Here is a 22250-nt window from a genome sequence, read left to right as displayed (position 1 = left end):
CGCTCCGCCCCGGGACCGCCCCCCCCGAGGCGGGATCGCACCCTCCCGGTCGTAAAAAATTTATTGAGTCACTGGATACGATACAACAGCCCGAGAAACGGCACAGGGGACACAGCGGGGTGTGCGGGGGTGAGGAGCAGAGGGACACGGACACACACGCTGTTGAATATCAACAGTACTAAAAGGAGGGCGAGGGCAGGATCAGGCGTAGAGATCCTCGCGGTCAGCAGAGTAGACCTCCCCCTCCTGCAGCAGGGCGAAGTTGAGGAAGTGAGAAGGGCGATGGACCTCGTGGTAAAACTCCTTGGGGTTGGCGAGCTGCAGCTCGTACTTCATGTTGGGGTCGTGGCGAACACCTGGAAGAGAGAGTCCATCATCCACCTGAAAGCTCCTCCTGCCTCAATCAATGATAAGGAGCCTAACGAAGCTTTCTACCCTCTCACAAGGTAATTTTTAAGCTGACCATGCTAGAAGAGAGAGTTCTAAATCCACAAAGTCATCGCCCTAGAGACTTACAGAGCAATGCCCCCATAGTCATAGAATCATGGATTAGTTTGGGCTGAAGGGAGACCTTCAAAGCTCCCCCAGTGCCCCCCCTGCCATGAGCAGGGACATCTTCACCAGCTCAGGTTGCTCAGAGCCCCGTCCAGCCTGGCCTGGGATGTCTCCAGGGATGGTTCATCCACCACCTCTCTGGCCAACCTGGGCCAGGCTCTCACCACCCTCAATGTACAAGATTTCCTCCTCACATCTAGCCTGAATCTCTCTCCTTGAGTTTAAAACCATCACCCCTTGTCCTATCGCAGCAGGCCCTGCTAAAAAGTCTGTCCCCATCTTTCTCATCAGCCCCTTTTAGTCAAGTATTTCATCTGCCACTCATTTCCTGATCCCCGCTGCAGCCAACTGTGGTTCAGCTTTTCTCTTGCATTTTCCATTATCACCTCTGCTGCCTGACAGGGATTAATTATTCAGTGGCAACAGACCGGCAACCCAGAGAGACAAGATGTCTTTTTCTCACCTCTATCAGAGTTTGCTCTCCCACTACCAAAAAAAAGTCATTGAGAACGGGCATCCCAGTGCTGGTTGCCAAGGAAAAGTGAGACAGCAATGCTGGTCAAACCCTGCCAGACACTCCCAGGAAGGTCAAGCATCGGAACGGGTAAGGAACCCTTCCCTGAGCAGCTATTTCCTTCTCTTCCTCTTCATGTTGCCTCCCCTCCTGTCCCTTTCCTCAGGCAGCTCACCCATGAAGTTGTAGTTCCAGGACCCTTGTGCTGGGACCATGAAGAAGCCGAGGAAGCGATCGGACAGCAGCATCTGCACCCTCTCGTAATGGGAGGGCAGGTAGCCCTTGGGGTTGTTCCCTTTGTCCGTGTTCTGCCTGCCCCACTCGTAGCCACTGGGGGTCAGTTTGTAGGCTGTCAGTGTGCAGGAACCCGGTGTAAAACTGAAAGAAAAGAGAGATGGGGCAAGTCAGATGGATCTGGGGCAGAGGAGGGAAACCAGAAATGAGCAACTACTCCCTTTTCAGTCAGGTTTTTAGTTTGAGACCTCAGCGTGTTCCCAAAAAGTGCACCCGCAGGCCCCCAAAGCAGAGAGGCCACAGGAGCCCCCGTGCCTCTCACCTGCAGGTGATGATGATGGTCTTCTCCCCATCCCAGGAAGGGTTGTCAGCCATGACCTTGGCATGGGTGGTGACATCCTGCGGCGAGAGCTGAGGGGACTCGTTTGGTTGGGTGTGAATCCACCCTAGAGGTTCCATTTCCTGACAAAAAGAGAAACGAAAAACGTTTCAAACAAGACCACTTCACACAGGGCACAAAGTGCACAGGGACCAAAGGCTTCCCCTTCCACCTGACCCCAGATCAGGCTGGATCAGCCCAAGCCCTCAAAGTTCCACATCTACAACAGACCATGGGAAGCTGCTCCTTGACCTCAGGTCCCGGTTACTGGAGACTCTGATCTTGTACCCACAGCAGGAGCAGACACTCAACTCACCTTGAGATATTCGTGCTGCGGCAGCTGCCCTGGGAGATGCACAGTCTGGTGTGTTCCCCACTGAGGCACCATCACGATGCACCGGATCTCCTTCACTTGGGGGTTATCGGGAGGACTCACTCCATACAGGTAACCTGCGATCTAGGAACACAAACACCTGCCTTAAAAGCCCAGAAGAGACCTACATGTAACCGCATGAGTGTGTATGGGCCCTGCCTTTAGCTCCCGAGGAGAATATCTCTTGGCTGGCAGGTTCTCACTAGAGGAGAACATCATATTTTGTTCAGTGATGAGTTTCAACACCAAGTCTGGGCCACCAGGAGCCATCAGGACCTGGCTAGAACTTGTGTCTCCAGTACAGACATCACAGGGACAGCAGCAAGTTCCCAGTGTTCACCATCAGTTCCTGACTGCCCAGGACTGGTGTGAGCCTCAGCAGCGTGGGCTGCGTCTGTAACAGACTCATCGCGCACTCACTTGGGCCCGCAGGTCTGAGATGCAGATGAATTTCTTCAAAACGTTCTTGGGAAGAATGTAGGTATAGCCCGTTTCCTTTATATCGTCTGATGAAACATAGATGTGGTTTGTTCGCAGGTGGAGGTTGGCAGCAGAAATCGCTCTGTGAGGAGGAGATGGTTATTAGAGGGTGTGCAGATCCCTTCCTGAGCACTCTGCCCTTCTTGCCCAACAGCTCTCACCGCCTTCCTACCTGACTCGCCACTCAGTCTTGGAGGAGAAAGTCTGTGTTTCGTAGTTGCTGGTTGTAGAGGTGATGATTTCATCGCCGTGTTTGTTAACGGTGCGGGTCTGCGTGGCTGTCAGCTGCGACTGCTCCTTGGTTTGCTTCTCAATTTCTGCAATCTGCTGTCTCTGCTGAGAGGGGGCAGAGATCTCCATGCCCAGGATGATGTCTCGGATCTCTGACTGTGTCAAGGATGCAACGTTCACACTGAAAGAGAAAATCCCCCCAAGTCAGGCATTTCAAAAGACTTTCTGGACTCTACTCACCAAGGTATAATTAATAGTATTAACTACTTTCCCTACAAAGCTGACAGCTTGTTGCCAAAGGACCCTGGAAGTTTTCTACGCTCCAAACAGCACTCTGGCCACACCACCTTTAGAGCAAAAACAAAAGACTGACAGCATTATCGCAGCTGGATGGTGACTTACTTGTTCTTCTTGCCATAGTCAGCAAGGATGAGATCCTTCAGCTGCACCTCCACCTTGATCCACTCCTCATCTGTCAGGGTTGGCCAGATGTGGTGAGGTTCTGTTATGGTTGTCTTGTCTGGTTTCAGAATAACTTTGGCTCGATCATTATTCACATGTAGTGCCCGGAGAATCAGAATCAGACGAGAGAATGCCTTGGAGGAGCAAAAAAAAAGATGCAGTTAGTCAGAAAGAAGGAAACTAACCATAAAAAGCCCTAGTACAGCCTTCCTCTGTTTGGGCACACTGACATTGCACACAAGTGCCAGTGGAATCAATCTGAAGGAAAATCCAGGCAGACTCAGAGTCAAGTGCTCCCAAGCAACAAACTGAGAGGGATCTCCGAAGCCTTGGCTCCTGCCTCATTAACCAGCGGCAAAGCAAAATGCAGACTAGGCATGCTGTGCTTACCGTGTAGGAAGAGATGGTTTTCAGCCAGTCATCATAGAGATTGAAGAGAACCATCTGGGGTTCCGTAGCCTTCAGGATGAGATCACCAAACTTCTCCACCTTCAGACAGGCCTGGAATGGCAGCTGCAACTCTGAGCCTTTGATGACAATATTGGGGAAGTCCAGTAAGTGCACCTGGAGTTTACAGAGAAGAGAAATTAGTTCACAACTACTGCAGAATATCTGTCCAGATCAAGCCCCTCACATTAACAAAGACTTTACAATGTTCCCACAAAGCAGGATCTGCATTGTTACCTCAAGTGGATCCAACATGCCCTTCCGTGTCACTATGATCTGCTTCGGCTGCTCCTCCACAGGAAGGGACCGAATCAAGGCAGCCACTTCTTCAGCTGTCTTCCACTTGGCCAGCTACAGAAAGACAGCAGGGTTAGAGAAATATCTCTATGCCAACAGCAGCGTCTCTGTGCCTCTGGGAATTAGAGAGACTCAACCCAAATTCTAAAAATACAATGAGAATTTATAGCTTGTTCTAGATTAAGTGACAAGGCCCAGTGTTTCCTTCTAACTGATCACAGAGGGCAGTTCCCATTCCTGGAGCTCAGTTACTTCTGACTGGCTCAGCAAAAAATAGCTGCCTCCACCACCTCTCTGGCTTTGCCACCTGAGAGTCTTCTCACTGCACTGGATGTACGGCCAAGTGCAACGTGTGATTTGCCGTACCAGCGAGCACAGCAGCTGCTCGAAAATACAAGCTCTTTACACCTCAGAGCCACAAAAACCTTGCAACATCAACGCCTGCGCCCTTTTACTTTCAGATCTCATGCTACCACTTGCCAAAGCACAGGTTGCACGCTGGATGTCTGACCTCCAAACGTGTTGAGAGGCAGGAAGATGAAGATTCTTATCATTTTTTCTGCTCAAGTGAGTGTCCCAAGCAGTCAGAGCCCATCCCCAGCTCACAGCCCAAAGCATCACAGGCCCTACCTGCCCTAGACGCTTCTGTCCTGCCCACACAGATGTATGGATGATCTTGAGGAAGAGCTGTCCAGTTCTGGGATTGAAGATGAAAATGGCTCCATTGATGGGTTTTGTGGTCAAGTTCCCTTCAAAAGTCTGAGAAAACAAGCAAAAGCAAAAAGTACAGTGAGATGAATGTAGCTTGTCCACACACTGGCACACCAGCTGACTTGCTGTGTGCTTTGAGCAGGAACTGCATGAGAAACATAAAAGCTGCTCTGTGCCCAATGCTAAATTTGGGTCCATGCCGATTCTTTGCTTTTCATCACATGCTGCCAAAACCACCCTGAGCGCAGGACATCACAGCCCCTGTCCTTTCCCCCTGAAATACACGGCTGGCCTCACCTTGTGAATGGTCACTCTGTACACATTGGTGTCATCCACAAACCAGATGATCTGGTTGGAGAAGAGCTCTCCGTAGTTCTGGGAGGACAGGTACGGCTCTGTGGGCTCGGAGGAGTACAGCTGCAAGCCCTTGCGGATTCGTTCTCTCAACACATACAGCGCGGGATTTGCTTTCATAATTTTGGCCATAGCCTGTTGGATCAGGGGTTTGCTCCCAGGGAACCAGTTCCCATAAGCACTGAAAAGCAAAACAACCAGAAGATGAAGGGACGACCACTACGCACAAGTCTTCCCATGCAGCAGCCAGGGTTCTTTCTGCTTGCTGTACGATTTCTCTTGTGATATCCTTGGGAGCTCTTCACCTACAGCCTTGCCCTACACCTTCTCTCAGTGGAAACATATTGCAGTCCCAGAAAACCTGCATCTTCTCTAACAAGAACACTGGAGCCTAAGTCTGCTTGCTGGGATGTTCTCCCTAGTTCTCCAGTGAAGAACTGCTGTCCCCAATCATAGGGGCCCTTGAAACAAGGCCTGTCCTTCAGCTTCAACAAGAATCTGACAGAAATCTCTTAAGAAAACAAATGATTAGCGAGCTGGGAGCACTGACCTATTATTATCGAATAAACAGACATTGGGCAACTTGAAAGGACTGCATAGCTGCCTTAACCCATCCCCTGCATTCTGCCTTCTCCTGCCTGGAACACAACTCAGTTCAGAGACACACTGAGACGCAGCCACAAACTACCAATTACCATTAAAATACAGAAGGTGCCGACCTCACCTGTGCAAGTTATAGGCCAGATCGATGGCAATGAGCACACCGGTGGGAGACGGATAGATACTCATGTTGTCTGTCGTATAGTCCAGGAACTTGGCTCTTGCATAGCGCTCGATATCATGGGAATCGTAATCTCCCCAACGCAGCTGGATATCTATCCAGTACTTCTGAGTGGTGGTGCTGTCCATCACATCTCTGAGGAGAAAGCAAGCCAGGACAATTTAATCTTGCACAAAACTCTCCTGCAGTTGCTGCATGACTTTGACAGAGAGTAACTGCCACGAGCACGAACGCTGAAGCCAGCTACTGTGCGCGTACCATCCTGAGAAGGGACTCTACTGCTCTCTTCATAAAGCAGCTGAATGCAGAAGCTGTTAAGAGAAACCCTCAGTCAATGGGCTTCAGCTGCAAGTTGAAATAAAGCAGCACAGTTACTGTGTAGTCAGGAGGGTCATCTCCCCCTGGGGAGCGCCTGGTGAGGATTCAGTCGAACTGAACACAGCACGGGTGCAGACAGTGTCCAGTTCACTCCAGATTCTGGCCATAGGACAGTACAACTTTGTGGGGTTTCCTGAAAAACCTTCTGAGCTCCTGAGCTCTAGCTCAGGGCAAAAATCAACTGGAAGAGCGAACAGGAACAAAAACAGCCTTCATGTTTGCAGAAAGCAAAGGAGGTGCAGCACCCAGCTACCCAAACTAGCTCTGTGCTTTGCCAGGTATGATTGTTTCCTCCCATGTCCCCAAAGGAAAACAACCCTAGATAGCCAGGAAACAGAGGCTTTGACTCAGCATGACAGGATCAGCAGCAAGATCGCAGAAAAGGAAAAGAGAAACACTCACTTGGAATCTGCAAGCAATGATGGACGTGACACGTTCCACTTATAGGAAGCAAAGAGGAGGATATCTGCACATGAAGAATTCATCTTGTATGACTTCCTGGGATGGATCGTCTCTTTCTGCACTGTCTCAATCTCTAGAGCATCCAGTTCTTGATCAAACACCTGGGGAAAAGGCAAAGATGAGCTGTGCACAAGCAACCTGACTAAAGAATCTACCCTCAACACAGAGCTAAAACAGGCACCCAGGAAAACCCCTTTTCCTCCCATTCTTCGTCAAATTGCTGAAGAAGGGGTGGCCCTGCTCCAATCCCTGGGACAATCTCTGTTGCTAGCAGGAGGCTGTTGGTACACGTGACTCATGCACACATTGCACAGAAACAAACCATGTTAATGTACTGCTCACCTGACACAAATCCATGACAATGCTCTCATGGATCTTTTGCCACAAGTGAGCTCGGAAAATCTGGATGAGAGAAATCTTCAGCGTGGGTATCTTGCCGTGCATGAAGATGCCTGTCAAATCCAGCTGCACCTGAAACCCAACATATACCTGCAAAAGAAAAGCAGCTGTGAGAACACACAACGGCACAATTGATTCAGTTTAGAAAACAAAACAGCTACTATTAAGGAGGTTTAGTTCATCTGTAAGAGTTGTTCTGGAAGAATTAGTTAGATCAATTAACTTCTCTCAATCAGTGGAAGTTTCTACAGGTACAACCTCCAGACACTTACGTTTGCTCTGTTAATGGTAGGAGACCACCAGAGGGTGAATCTTCTGTTTGGAATTTGGTTCAAACCCGATCTCTGGGCATTCGTCAGCTTCTTCCACTTCATGGATTCCTCAAAGCCACTGGCCTTCTCCCTAGAAAGGACAGACAGTCAATTATATAAAATACGATTCTATGATTCTAAAATAGCCCAATTTCCACTGACTGTCATGTGCCACAGATAACAGAGGCAGGGAAGACTGTTCCACGCAAAGAAACTTCCCAATCCCAGGTACCCTCACACCTGAACTATACAGTGTGCTCCAGCAATGACTGAAAAACTGAAAAGGCTCAACAGAATCAGCACAGCTTGAGCCAAGGCCTCCTCCTGGCGCATCACTAAGCTTCAATTTGCATGAAAAGGACAGATCATTGTTTCTCTTACCAGAAGAGACCCTCCCATGTGGGGAAGTAAGTGCCCTTGAAGAGAGTGTGCTCCAGGATCCCTTCCACTCCACCAAGCGCCTGGATCATGTCCGTGCGGTAGTTGTTCAGGTTCCAGAGTTTCCCATCATGGCGCTGATGCGTCCACCAGAACGGGTTCTGCTTCAGCACCTGCACACAACAGCGCACTGGTGAACAGCTTTGTATTCAGATCCTCTAACCTGGCTGAACTGATCTGAGGAACCAAGATGATGATGTCAGCTAACAAGTAAAAGGCCTCATGCCCTTGGTCCTGGAGGACACAGCTCATCTACAACATAAGTTCAGTCAATACTTCTGTGCAATTCAGACTGGGCAGAACTTAAGATGATGTTTTTATCTTCCAGAGATGAGCCTTCTGCAAAGCTACCATTAGAGACCTTAAATAATGAATTCTTCCACTGTTATTAAAACTTAAGATTTTGGAACATTTGTTCTGGGATCCTTTTTTCCCCTCTCCAGAACTGATTTCTTAATATTCAGTTGTGCTAAGCGTGGTGTTCCCCAAGACAATACAATCTATCAAAATGCTTCAAAAGCGGCTGAAGATTTTGGAGCATTTGATTCTCAACAGCCCCTAGCAGTCCCAACATAGGGCTCTAAGCTCTGCCTGCAGCACAGATAAGGAAGCGCATCTGCAATAATTCAAGGTGAAAGGACATTGTCTGAACCTCACACTGAGCCAAGAGTAATTCCCAGTCAATACCTGATACTGCTTGAAGTCAGTCCTGACTCTCCATCCTTTATCATAAGCTAAGGTATGCCGGTCCTTCTGGAAAAGGGTGTTAATACGAGGGATTCCCCTGTCCCATGAGTCTTCCAGATCCTCCAGCGTCAGACGCCTGAAGAAAAAAGTCCCCACACTTTGTTACCTCTCAATTTTACAGCAATGCATTAATGAATTAATTCAGGTAATGAGATCACAGAAATAACACAGACCTCAGGACTCCGGCAGGAGATGTTCTAAAATGCCAAGCAATTGGGCTCAACAAAGTGTCTTGCTGCCATCACTGTGAACATGCTGATGTCACACAGCCACAAGAAAAAGCCTGCCCTTGTAAATGTGCAGAACCAGCTGCAAATGGGTCTGATGGCAGCTTTTTCTGGCGCTACCTGCCACATAATTTCCCTCAAACTGTGCCATGGGTGCACTTTCTGCTTGCAGAGCCCACACAGAGGTTAAGATGGCAGCTATGCAGGCAGCCTGTAGCACATATCATGGGGCCAGCAAGGTCTGCAGAACCTCGAGACTTTGCGAGACTTCACACCACTGCCTGTCCCCACACCCACACACGGAGTGACTGCGCAGGGGAACACACCTGTTCTGGGCGATCGCTTCTTGTCGCTTCAGGGCATACTCTGCCCAAACTCTCTGAGAGTCAATAAATTCACTTTCCCACGGCTGGATGTAACGATACAAATTTGGGATGAGTTGGTCCTCCTCGTGACTCATTCCTGAGCGGAAGTGAGTGATGCCAACATCTGTCTGCTTGGACCACCTGGAACAAAGAGGCACAAGGTAGGAGTGATGGGACTTAACAGGTCACACTGCCATGACCTGCTGGAAAGGCAACATCTCTCTGTAACATGGTGTGGTTTAGCATTCTCAGATATTTTTATGCATCTAATAGAACACCCAATCCATGCAGGCATTAGAGCAGCACAACTCACCTCAGGTCAGACTGTGGGATGAGAACGTGGCCCATGGAGAGCATGCCCAGTCCCCCCAGTTCTTTAGGGGTGTAGAACACCACTGGCGGAAAACGGCTCGGCATTTTGGAATTTAGACCGATTTTGATTCGAGTCTGGATTTTATTTTCACATTTCACCAGCAAATCAAGCAACTCCTGTGTATTTACAACGGCTTCTCGGAAATATGTCATCAAGCCAATGAGAGCTGTATTCCATTTATTGACAATCTAGAAAGGAAAGCAAAGGATCTGTCCTCAGCTTGTTCTCTGAGCATCTGCAGAAAGCTGTGTCACACATCTTCCTCCCACCTTACCTTGGTGAAGGTTGTGGAGCCAGAGGCCATGAGGATCTGCCTCACGCGGTTGTGAAATCTCTGCATAGACTCATCATCCACACGCAGGAAGCACTGAGCTGTGCGCTCTTTGGTGACCTACAAGAGCACAGAGCCATCAGTTCTCTGCTGGGAGCCCTCTCTCTGGTGAGCTCTTGCCATCAGGCATTTATGAAACACGGAAAAGAAGAGGCTGAGCAACACCCCTACAGTTTGAGGGCCCCCACTCAATCCCAGCAAAGGATTTCCCATCCCTCCCAGGAAGAAAAGTCTCTCCCGGCCTCTCAAACCCTCACCCCACCTCATTCTGCAGGTTCCAGACACCATCCTTGTGAGTGAATTCTTCATAGCTGGTACGGCACTTGGGCAAGATGCGGCACTCAAAGCCACACATGTTAAACAGCAAATTGGGGTTATCCTTGCTGTAAACTGACACGAAGCTATTCTCCCACTGCACCGTGGTGACCGATCGAGGCAAACGGTTCTTGATATCCCAGAATACAGCACGACCACTGAAAAACAAGATGTGTGCAGTGACAGGCTGGCTGTTACTGAAGTGAAACAGAAACTGAGCAAGTTGTCACTGCTTTCCTAGCATTATAGTCCCTCACATTCATCACTCACTGTCAGAATCACAGCACAGACCCCCCAGGCCTTTTCTTCCTGAGCATCTGTCAGTCTACAACACTTATTTATTGCAACTCATTTTCCCACCCTCCCACCACTTGTTTTTTCCACATTGCAGCACTTACAGGTTCACATCATGTTTCATGAGGCGCATCCGAGCATCCCGGGGCCAGCACTTCTTGTTGTTGTAGCCCACGATGTTCTCGTTGTTGGGATCTGGATGCTCGGTCAGGTATCGCTGAATCAAGTCTCTTGCCTCATCTGCTGTAAACCTGGAAACACACAGAAGAGGATCTGGAGTTATACCACCAACTTCTCAGGACACCAGTTTGGAGGGTAACTATCCAATTGCTGTATCCTCCCACTGAAGGGAACTTCAGTTTCATTAATACAGAGCAAGCCATGACTGTTTGGGTTATCTTTCCATGAACAAACATAAAATTTTATGTCCACTTGCTGTGAAACCAGGAACAATTGATTTTATTAGTGGAAAATCTCTAACAATTGAGCTTTTGACATTGTTGCTTTTCTACTAGTCCAGTAAAACTATAGAAAAGCAAACTGAGAAAGCAAAAGGAAGCATGTGGACACCCAGTTGTTCAGAGAAGTCCATAAATTCAAATATTCCTGATCTTTCTTAGCAAAGGGAACAAAAGCCTGAAGTAGGTGCATATTAATTCCCACTTTCACAGCATCTGCTGCAAAATATCAGAATAAAAGTTGGGCTGAGGAAAGCAAGGCCCCAGAGCTCTCACCTGAAGAAGATGTGAATACGGTCGATGTATCTGCAGAAGAGGCGAATGGGATGGGCCACCTCCGTGGCAATGTCTTGGAAGCTGAGGAAGTCATTTGGCATCTGGGGAGGCCCAGCCATTTCGCTGGCACGGTGCAGACCCAGCACCAGCAGGTCCATCACAAGCCCATAATACTGGACAATGAAGGAAGCAAACTGCAGCCCACGAATAATCCCATAGGAGTTCGTGTGATTCATGTCCTGAGGAGATGAAGTAGAATAGTGAGAACCTGTCACAATACAGAGACCTTTTACCTGAGCAGTTGCTCTTTAGCAGAACCCAGATGGGTTTTTTAACTCCCTCACTTCTTTCTCTGGCAAGTCTTGTGTACCCTCGTCCCCCATGGGTGCAAAACCTCTTCATTTAACAGTCGACAGACCCCCTTTCCTGATAGCAATTATCACCTTGTAGTTGATCACCACGTTGTTCTTGGCTGTCATGTAGTCAGCAATGTTGTGATCAACAATAAGACGCAAGAGCCTGTTGAGCAGCGTCAGGTCAATCTTCTCATACATCTTCTCAAATCGAGATTCCAGCATCACATTGCATTCACCTTCACTTGTTTCCCAAACATCTTGCAGATTATTAATGCCTGAGAAGACAAACATGTCTGTCATGTTATCTGACACATCAGAGCACAGAAGCACCCGTATGGGCACAAGAAGTCAACATACTTCTTGTAAAGGCTGATTTTTCAGCTTCTGGTCCTTCCAGTCTATACAGAAATCGGAACAGAAATACATAACCAACCACTAATGCCACAGAAGTTCTCCTCCTCTGGTATGTATTTATATATATTAACCTACAAAATAGTCTCGTCATGACTATTGACTGCAAGTTGCAAAGACGAAAACCCATCTCCCAAGGGGACCAGCAAGAAGTGAGCTCCTGATAAGAAAACTCATTTTTCCATGAAGTAAAAGACCCCACTAACCTTGACACCACTTGTACACCAAGAGCGGAGGAGGTTCGGTGTCAGCAGGTTTGATCCATGGAGGGAAGAGTCTTCGCTTATCAGCCTCATACCACAAGTACTGATCCAGATAAGCATCTGTGATTTTCTCCAAGGGCTCAACATCATAAACAGGAACTAAGTGGCTGTAGAGATCCATGAACTCAATACCCACCTTAAAAAGGAATAGGCAAAACTCAGGCTTGTAGCTGACAGAGAACACGAAGTCTTAGCACCGTTTAGTTCCCGAATGCAGCGGAACTTTCAGTGTGGTCTGGCTCTCAGCAGGACACTCACCTCCTTGAAGGCTCTCTGAGTTAAAAGGTGTCGTTTGATTCTGGACAGAGCTTCATGAGGATTATCATAAGCCTGTTCAATCAAGCCCAACTCCTCTCTCTGTGACTGATTCAGGCGAGATTTCACACTGAAAGTGAGAAAGAACAGTTCACACACCTAAGCGCAAACAAACTAATGGCCGCTGCATTAAACTGATGAAAGATCTTGTTCAGCCCAGCTGATCAAGACAAGATCTGTAACTCTTCAGAAACCACATCCCCAAGCTTGGAAGCATGGGATTGTTTTTGCCCCAAGTGGCTGAGTCCATGAAGAATCCCCAGTCAACCTTGACAATACTACAACCTACAGCCTTTCCCAGTCCACAAGGGTAAATTTTGGAAAATACTCAATTCCAGAAAGAAAGGGTAACAAAACAGCTTCAGAAACCTTTCCCAGCACAGATGTCTGCCCCTGCCCCACAGTGTACCTGTAAGCTTCCTTCAGCCTCTCTAGGGCCAATATGAGCAACTTGGTGTCGTGTTTGTAGGACAGTGGGGGGAAGGGAATGGGTGAGAATCTCCTGCTTTCCAGCCAGTGAACTGTGGTTGTGTACACAGCAACCGCCTCTTCTGCAGTGATATAAGGCCCATCCTGCAGAATCACACCACCAACATTAGTCAGCGAAAGCTTCTATATGAAAATAGCACAAATTTGGGCAACCTCAGGCATGACTGAAGTACCTTCAAGTAATTATGCTGCCGCTCCTGCTCAGCTTTTAGGTAGAGCCTGGTCAGCCGGCCCAGATTCTTCTTACAGACAGTTTTGTCCACGGTGGCACCCCGACGGATCCGCTCCCTGTTGTAGTGAGCCGTATTTGTCCACCAGTCAGCTTTTGCCTTCACGTACCTCAGGATCATGTTCTCAATAGGAGTTGGCAGCCCTGGCACCTGGGGAGCGACAGTCACTTAAGGGAAGCAGGAATGGGAGCCTTCACAAGAAGAGTTCCACCTGAGAGATGTTAAAATGGAACTAAAAGAACTAAAAGGCCAAGTGAGAGACTCACCTTCCAAGGAATATTGGCCTTCCAGCAACGCCAAGCCTCGCTGAGATGCTGCAGGATGGTTCTGGCTTTGTTCTGTTTGATTCCTTCTGGCATCATGTCCAGAATGTCATGCATAACGGCTGCCCTCAGCTCCAGGTCAAAGTGAGACTCCACACGCTGCTTTGTGACAGTCTTTGCTACACCCTTGGAGTGACGGCCTGGAAAAAGTAAAGTACTTCAGCAGTTCTGACACTACTGGGCAGTGCTACTCTTCTTCTTAATATGGGAGTGCACGGAGGTGCAAGATGTTTGAAGAAACTACACTGCCACACCACCACGGATGAGTTTGGAGCAGATGATCAGAAGGCTATGGACCCCAGTGCTATAGAGCAGAGAATCCCACTTTCATTTGGAATCTATTCTGGGGGTACTAGTCTTGTAAGAGCTCTAAACTTGTCAAAAGCCCTTGGGGTTGAGATGGAGCATGGACACAGGGCACCACTTGGAACAGAAAACTGCAGTTCAAGCTGGCAAGTAAACAATATTAATCTTTACCAGACACTCTTCCCACATCCAAGATTTACAGAGTGTGCTGACCTTCAAACTGCCTGGCCAGCAGATTCCCCAGCCAGCGCTCCAGCAGTGGCGTGATGCCCCTCATGAAGAACAGCCACACTCTCCAGCCTGGAGCCCAGAAGCCACAGCCAGGACCTTTGCCCACAGGCCCCTGGAAGAAGAGAGACATGACAACACCAGGTCACTTACACTCCCAGAATCCCTCCTTCACTGCTCAGTTTAAGTGGGGTCACCACCACGTGTAAAGGTGCAACTCACAGTGTTAAACCTGTAGTAGATGAGATGTTTCAGGTCCTTGCACATACGAATCTGCCTCATCAGTTTGTACTTGTATCGGTACATTCCTGTCAGCTGACCCACATGGGCAAAGATGTACTGCAAGCCATCTGCCAACTGAAACACAGCAAGCACGCTCAGAGGTGACAATAAACATTACATACATTGACTCTAGAAGCCAGGTTTATTTTACAGCCAGGAACAGAGTGTGTTAGGCCATACAAAGCTCCTAACACTTACTCAAACAATGATTGATTCTTATGAACTAGGCTAAAAGCAGTTTCACATAATGCTGCATGTCTTCATTGTTACTCCCCTTCTCTAACACTGCAACGTTCAGTCATTTTGTGCCTCATGTATGAGCCCGCTCAGATATTCTGCTCCTCCTCTCAACCTCCCATCCTTACCTTTAAAAAAAAAAACAAGTTAAAAAAATAAGCCCACCTGAAATGCATCCACATTTCCAAGCCTGTATTGGACGTGGCTGTCCACCACCAACTTGGTCAGCCGCAGAACCTCTCGGCACAGATGGAAAGCATTACCAAAACGAGATTTTTTCCTTTCCTGGAAGAGACAAAAAAATCCCAGATTTATGTAACAACGTTATGTAAGAGCAAAAAAGCTCCAATTTGGTCTGTCTGTACAATAACTGAGCAGCTGATGCACTGCGGCCTGTCTTACCACACCAGCTACTGAACAATCTTCAGGAAAACTTTACTCTTGAGTAAATTAGCACATGGACTGATACCTTAGTGGTGAGGGTCTTCACAGGCTTCAGGTTGAAGTTGTAATCCAAGTGAAGGTAGTTCAGGTTCTTTCTGTGGATCAGCAAGTTCAGCATATTGTAGCCTTGGCGACAGACCTGCAGACCCACTTCCACCCAGTCCAGCTTCGTTGACTGGAAAAACTTCGTGGCCTTGAAGGAGCGGAACAGGTACCTGGAGAGAGAATATAATCAGCTGAATCCCCGTCACAAATCAGCAGTTCCCTACCCAACAGACCTCCACTTACCTCTTCTTCTGAGCCTTTGGGGGTCTGTGCTTAAGTGCGTTCAGAACATAGTATTTCAGTAGTTTCTGATAGGAGACTCGCACTTTGACTGGCTGGCCTGCCGGGCAGTGCTCACGATACCTGGGGATAAACCACATTGCGATTTTTCAGGTACTCACATTTCTTTAGAAAACAACCAGTCTCCAAAAAAGTCGTCTAAATCTCCAGAAACCAGTCACCGCAGGATCTCTTTATTTTCATTGGAACAAGATGATAATGTCACAGTCACTAAAACATCCCTTACCCCAGGAAAGAACTCACCAGTTCTTGACCAGGGGGATATCAAGAGCTCTCCGAGTTCTCCCAGACCTCAAATTGAAAGGCCGCGGGGCCCAGAGCAGGGCGATGCCGTTTGCTGTGTTATCCGTGTAGAGCGGGGTATCCTTCAGGAAAGGTTCCACAAACTCTGGCAACTCAAACTCTTCATCATCATCAGGCAACGGTTCCTGACTCTGAAATGCAGAAACACTGTAATATAGCTGTTTCTTGGTTGCTTCAGCTCAGTTTTCAGAGTTAGCCAAATATTTCTTTGCTCTCATGGATGAGGTGGGACAGTAATGAGCACTGAAGAAGCAAAAATAGCTGTACAAGGCATCACTGGACCTGAGAACTAACTCTGGCTACTAGACCCTGAGGAAGGTGTTAGGGATAATTCAAGGGAGATGTTGGCTCCACGAATACCCCAAGAGCAACCAAAAAGATAAATAACCTATCAGAATTCTCTAAATACTACTGTTAATTAGGCATTGGGCTTTATCCTGCAGAGGCTAAAGGAGACAGCTTTGTGTAACTCCAGAAATGGAAAAAGACTAAATGATAATGGTGGGTTTTTTTGCGAAAGAGCTTGTGCTTTCTCCTGAAATATCTTTTTGTGCGTGCCACTATCAGAAACAAAGTTACAATCAGAAGCAAGGTTACCAGTAAGATATTAAAACCCCATCATTTACAGACAGTAGGGTTTATCCCAGGCTCTCTTGGACAGTGACTCACCTTGACAGAATGTCTGTGTGAAATTGGGTTGATCAGTGGATCAAAGTAAAAAGCTGGGAGATCAGGATCTTCTGTTTTAATGAAAACGACATTTGGAGTGTGATACCTACAACATAAAGTATGTCTTAGAGCATCCTGACAGTTTTCCCCTCCTCTCCCTGCTCCTGAGGCCGCTGCACTCACCAGGTCAGGTGGACATGATGTGGCAGGTTGTTGTACAGGTACGGGAAAGCAATTTTGTACTCCGTCCTGATCGGCTGCCTGATGATAATTTTGTTGATGTCGTTAAATTCATTCCAGTCTTCATCCCTCAAATGAGACAAAAATAAATCGTTATACGAGCACTCAGGAGGACGGAAAAGCAAACATTGGTGACACATGATAACAGATTAGCCCTCCCAATCCTTCCCCAGATAACCACTTATCTTTCCTCCTAAACCCAACACTTACTGAAGATTGATGTCTCTAACAAGAGGCTCGAACTTGGGACCTCCAGGAATTGCCATGTTTAGCGCCTTAGAGGTAAAGAACGCTTTCAGATCAAACAAATAGAAATAATTGTCATCCACAAGGTCAGTGAGCAGCTGATTAGCCAGCCGGTACAGTGTGGACATCATTGGGAGAGTGAACTGCCAGCGCTGGTACGTTGAACCATTTACATATCTGTGAAAAAACAAAGTACAGACACTCAACACAGAGCCAACTGGGCCCTTACCAAAGGACCAGAAATAACCAAACATCTTTCACTGCACGTCATTCACAGAAAATGTGAAGTACTGCTAACTCATGGGCACCTCTAGACAGAAAGACAAGCTGCTGTAAACCACTGTGGACTCCATGTGCCCAGCAAATACCGACTGGTCCAGTTCCCCTCCAACTCCATATCTAAACTGACACACAATAACTGAAGTCATATTCAAGCCTTTGGTGTCTATGCGCATGCTTAGCAAATATTAATTCAAATTCCAAACAGACAATTCAAGTTTCCATCTTTACAGCATGGTAAGAAACACCCATTTTAGCAGTTAACCATGCAGCAGCCCTGCTGCACAGACAGGCCTTGTTTGCTCTTGCTGGATGCTGAACACAGAGGGATAAGCTTTACTACAGTCAGGTTATCCCAGCCTTGAGGGAAGGTTTTCTCTCCCTGCCAACACCACATGTAGCCATTACACAACCAAAGGTCACCTACTGCTGTGCACAGGTAACTTATGCAGCGCATAATTAGGTGAATTTTCCCCCTTTCCAGCAAATTGTGCTGCTGGAGGGGCACGTACTTCCTGTTGTCTTTGAGCGGCTGGTGGTCGTAGAACCAGTCCAGCACAGGCGCATCCTCCTCCGCATCCAGCTCAAGCTGAATCGCTTCCAGGGGCTCCACATCCAGGATGTTATCGGCATAATCCAGAGGGGGTTCTTCATCATCAAATGGGGGGAATCTCATCCTCTTGAAGTGACGCCTGTCTCTCTTCTCTCGCCTCATCATAATCCACATTGATCTGGCAGAAACCCAGAGAGAGTTAAACATTACTTTTATTGTGAATTCACGAGTGTTTGCTCACCAGTTCCAAGCGCACGGAGAAGGCACTTACCCCCACTGAGCAATGTACACCGGCTCTATGACCCAGGGAATCTCATTCACAAAAGAGATGGCACCTGTGATATGGTACAGGACTGGAACATCTCTGATTTGCTCCCAGGGCATGGGCATGTTCTCCAAGAGCTTCAGAACAGCATGAGGCATGTACTTCAGAGCACTGCAATGAAAAATCATGGAAAATCAGGGTGGAGAGGGATCTCAAGAGAACAGCCATCTGTCTGCCACAAGCCAAATTAACTCTGTGCCTTTCACTCCTGAAAACCGCATATGTAACCTGTTCATAAAAGCCTCAAGTGACAAACCCACCAACCTTCTACTCTACCTTTCTGCTTCAAGTATCATGCTACCAAAAAGTTCTGTGCTGGTTTGGCTTCTGAGAGATGGTTACACATTAAAAATGTTACAAACAAAAACAAAAATTTCAAATGAGTTTCTGGAGTTGTTACAGGTAACGGCAAGTTAGTGCAATTCATCATGTGCATGAGCTTGGTCCCTGAACCCCAACAGCAAAGAAGCACTCACAATGCTTTTTAGTCTGGCTAAAAACATATGCTGCCTACTTCACACTCTCCCCCAACTTCTTCTGAGACAATGTGTTATCTGATGGGAACGTTTTTATCATAAAGTCAGAGCAACAACTCCCATTGCTTATCCTGTTCTGCATTGCTACCCAAGTGCAACAGATCACCCCATCCTCCTCGGGCTACTACGCTGCTTCCAGCGCACAACTGACATGGAAAACCCTTTGGCGAAGGGTCTCTCCGTGCACGATGAGCTCTGACAGGAGCTGAGCTGTCCGCCCGGCCCGTGTCACACAGCGGGGCTCCCCTTACCCCAGGTAGACGCGCTTGTCGTGCCGGAACTTCCGATTGGTCATGTCGCCGTGGTCGCGGATGATCTTGCGGACGTGTTCGGGGGGCATGTCCTCCTTCTGCGCGTCCACGAACCCGAATTTCCTCTTCTCCGCATAGCGCTTGGCCTGCAGCTGCTGCCACTTGCGGGCTGCGGGGACAACGAGGCCGCGGGGTCAGCCCTGGCCCGCTCGGGAGGACGGGGCTGCAGGGGCCGGGCCTACTCACCTTTCTCCTGCAGCTTCTCCTCAGACATGTAGTCGGGCAGCGGCGCCAGCGGGTTGGGCACCGGGGCGCAGCCGCCGCGGTACGGGAAGACGGCGGCCATGGCGACTCACCTGTGGGGGGAAAAAAGGGGCTCAGGCCGGGGACGGGGCCACCCCCGGCCTGTCCCCCGCCATCCCCCTGGCACCCCCACGCCCGCCCCCGGGCCTCCATCGCCCCCCGCCCGCCCTCACCGGCTGCCGCGAGGCCCCGCGCTCCCCCACCACAATGGCGGCCCAGCGCAGTCACCTCCGCGCCTCCGAGACCCGGATGTGGGCGGGGCAGGGCTGTCCAATCAGCTTTCCGGCAGCCTCGGAGACAGTAGGCGCAGCCTATCAGAACGCGGAGGCGAGACCAAGGGCGGAAGGGGAAGGGAAGCTGTGAGCGGAGTACACTTCCGGTGGGATGCCCGGTCTTCTCCAATCCCACCCTCCGCTGCGGGGAGAGGCGGGTGTTGAGAGCTCGGCGCCGGCTCTGATTGGACAACGCCTGGCGCAGATACCCCACGCTACCTGTAGGGGGCGCTGGGGGGCCGGTCTGCCATGGACCCCCTTCTCCTGCACTTCAACGCGCTCCCATGGCCGTACCAGGGCCCTTAATGTCCCCACAAGCAGCCACCGCTCTTCGATGTCCCCATCCCGGCCTCGCTGGCAGCACCCTGCCCCCCCCCATGCGCGCCCCCAAACGCGCCCCCCGGCTCACTGCAGGCAGAGAAGCGGGTTCAACACATCCCCAGGGGCTGTCCTGCCACCCGATTCTTTCCTCAGCGCTGGGCAGGGTGGGGGCTCCCTGGGATCCCCCCATGGGGAGAGGGGCCTGTACTGGAGGGGATCTCGGCTTTTGGGGTGAGGGATGGGCTGGAGGGGGTGAGGGCAGCGGCAGGCTGGGGCGTAGTGCAACTACATTGGGGTGTAGGCAACTCATTCCTTGATGGAAACGCTCTCTGTTGCCCCATGGACCCCTGTACGGGGGGATTAGAGGAGCAGGTCCCTTCCCAAAGCCCCCCAAGCCAAGGCTGTGCCATTAGGAGTTGGACTCAGTCATCCCTGTGTGTCCCTTCCGACTCGGGATGTTCTGTGATTCTATGATTTTTCATCAGGATGGACAAGCACAAGGTTCCCCCACGTCCAGCCGCAGTGAGCTGCAAAACCGCCGCTTACCCCACCACGGCACGGTGGGAAAATCGTGTCTGATTAGAGGCTCCAAAACAATAACTTCCCGTGTGCCCGGGGTACGCGACATCCACGTGACAACAGGAATGCGGTAACACAATCCAGGCCTTGAGAAATGTCCCTGGTGTGGGCAGAGGCTGGAGGACAGAGTGAGCGCTGCCGAGCGGGGGCAGAGGCTGCGCTAAGGGCAGGGATCGGCGGAGCAGCTCCTGGAAAACTGGTTTTAAATGGGTTAAACCAAAGAGAAAGCTCTGGCAGTGAGCAGCACGTGGGCACTTAACCACCACTCGAGGTGACAAACCCAAACCTTTAGCAGGTATCTCCCGCACCTGCAAGCTTCCCTGCGCTCTCTGCAAATAGAAACGTAAGCGGCTTTGGCCGTGAGTCGTCTCCAGCCTCCCACTGCCTACACACATTGCTCATCTTTCCCTTCTCATGCAGAAACGTGTCCGCTCCCTTATTTTCCTCCTCGAAACAAGGGCTGCTTGCTCCCAGCAGCATGTGGTTTCAACCTGCCCCCCAGCTTTTCAAACCAAAGGAGAGATTTTGAACTAAAGGTTGTTTGCCACACAGAAAGCACGACAGGTCCTCAAAACCGGCACACGTAACTCCAAGTGGGATGATCTTGCTTTTATACACAGCGCTGGGCTGCTGGGGAACGCTTCGGTGTGTGGGAATCGGTGGGGAAAAGGAAATGTGGAGTAAACACAGTTTAAAAATCCTGATTTCTTGCCATGTGAAGCCCCCAGGGATGGGCAGAGCGAACCCCAAGGCTCATACCTTTTCTGTAGCCTGCCCGATTTCACGGCTGGCACGTTCCTAACGTCACAGGTTGCCAGCAGCTCAGGACAGCAGGACTAAAGGCAGAGCCACGTCTGGAGCTGGCACCAGTCCTGCTGCCATTTAGCCTCCCCAGTTGGCAGCCCCAAGGAAAGTGCAGCCCCCCTCACTCGGGAGGGCAGGAGAGTGTCAGTAGGAACAGGAGAAACCTTCACTTTCCTTCATAGAAAAGAGAGGGGGGAAAAAAAAGCCCAAGAGAGGCAGACTGTGCCAGTGTACGGTGTATTTTTGTGGCAGGGAGACGTGGATAAGAAACCCCGTGCTGAGCATTGATACTCCTGGAGCATCCTGGGGTGCCAAGTCCCTTTTTCCTTCTAAGCCCTTCAAGCCATTTTGTTTGCAGATGTTTATTAAAAGCTCGTGTTAGTAGGAGCTCTTGCTGCTGGGTGAGAGCGTTACACTGGGCTCTGCAGCAGGACTTTTCATTCTAAATGTACACCTGAACTCTAACATATGCCTGAAAACTCCTCATCTGTGAGAAGTGACTGTCACATAGCATCATCCTGGCCAGCTGTCAAGATAAGTCGGCTGTCTGTCCCCACGCACAGCACTGCAGCACCCTCAGCGGGCAGCATCCCACCCAGACACATCTCAGCCTCTCCCTCCATCACCCACCTGGGATAATCTCCTCGGGAAGGACTCATGAGCATGGGATTTGGCTTTTACTGGCCCTGGCCTTGAGGGTGAAGCCTTGGAGGCTCTCTTGCCTGGTGGTGCTCCCATGGGAAGTGTCGCAGATAACGCAGGGCTGGGCAGAGCCCTGGCCGATGTGACGCTGCAGCACCCAAAGGGTTAGAAACACCCTGTGGTGTTTGGATGTCTGGATGAGAAGTGGGGAAACAGTGCTCTTCTGCTTGCTCCTTGTCTCAGCGGTGCCTCAGGGAGCTGTGAGAGCTGTCGGGGCTTCTCTGAGCAGCTCCTGGTCATCCAACCACGTCATCCAAAGGTGCAGGGGGAACAGAGCCCCGGTGCCTGGTCTGTGAGCATCTTCTCTGCTGTGCAACACCCAGGATCTGCAGCCACAAGAAAAGCCCAGCTGCTCTGTTAGTGTGGACCCTCCAAGCAAGGTGCGGAAGCAGCCATGCTTGCTCTCCACTGCACTTTGCTGTCCTCAGACCCTATGAGGACAGGAA

The 22250-nt window shown here is 49.6% G+C and overlaps 1 protein-coding gene across 1 annotated transcript; it reads right to left on the bottom strand.

The window, feature by feature from the left end:
- Window positions 1-14: 14 nt before the first annotated feature.
- PRPF8 (pre-mRNA processing factor 8) lies at window positions 15-19367 on the bottom strand. The gene is made up of 43 exons (XM_080357328.1): window positions 19300-19367; window positions 19070-19179; window positions 18824-18992; window positions 17983-18147; window positions 17671-17889; window positions 16844-17056; window positions 16577-16702; window positions 16394-16499; window positions 15665-15855; window positions 15365-15484; window positions 15102-15291; window positions 14798-14917; window positions 14336-14470; window positions 14099-14228; window positions 13523-13719; window positions 13200-13406; window positions 12947-13110; window positions 12481-12607; window positions 12166-12358; window positions 11636-11823; window positions 11193-11431; window positions 10563-10709; window positions 10112-10322; window positions 9793-9909; window positions 9459-9706; window positions 9107-9286; window positions 8494-8629; window positions 7750-7919; window positions 7330-7459; window positions 7001-7147; window positions 6599-6759; window positions 5762-5953; window positions 4981-5218; window positions 4603-4731; window positions 3913-4026; window positions 3619-3792; window positions 3169-3362; window positions 2708-2947; window positions 2476-2617; window positions 1999-2139; window positions 1626-1765; window positions 1245-1447; window positions 15-356 (listed from the first exon to the last, which is right to left on the bottom strand). The coding sequence occupies exons 2-43, from the start codon at window positions 19167-19169 to the stop codon at window positions 202-204; spliced, it is 7008 nt and encodes a 2335-aa protein (XP_080213454.1). The 5' UTR covers window positions 19170-19179; window positions 19300-19367; the 3' UTR covers window positions 15-201.
- Window positions 19368-22250: the final 2883 nt, after the last annotated feature.

Source organism: Nesoenas mayeri, assembly GCF_963082525.1.
Source record: "Nesoenas mayeri genome assembly, chromosome: 20".
Lineage (NCBI taxonomy): Eukaryota > Metazoa > Chordata > Aves > Columbiformes > Columbidae > Nesoenas > Nesoenas mayeri.
Note: the sequence above shows the minus strand (reverse complement) of the source record. Positions and strands in the feature narration are given on the sequence as shown.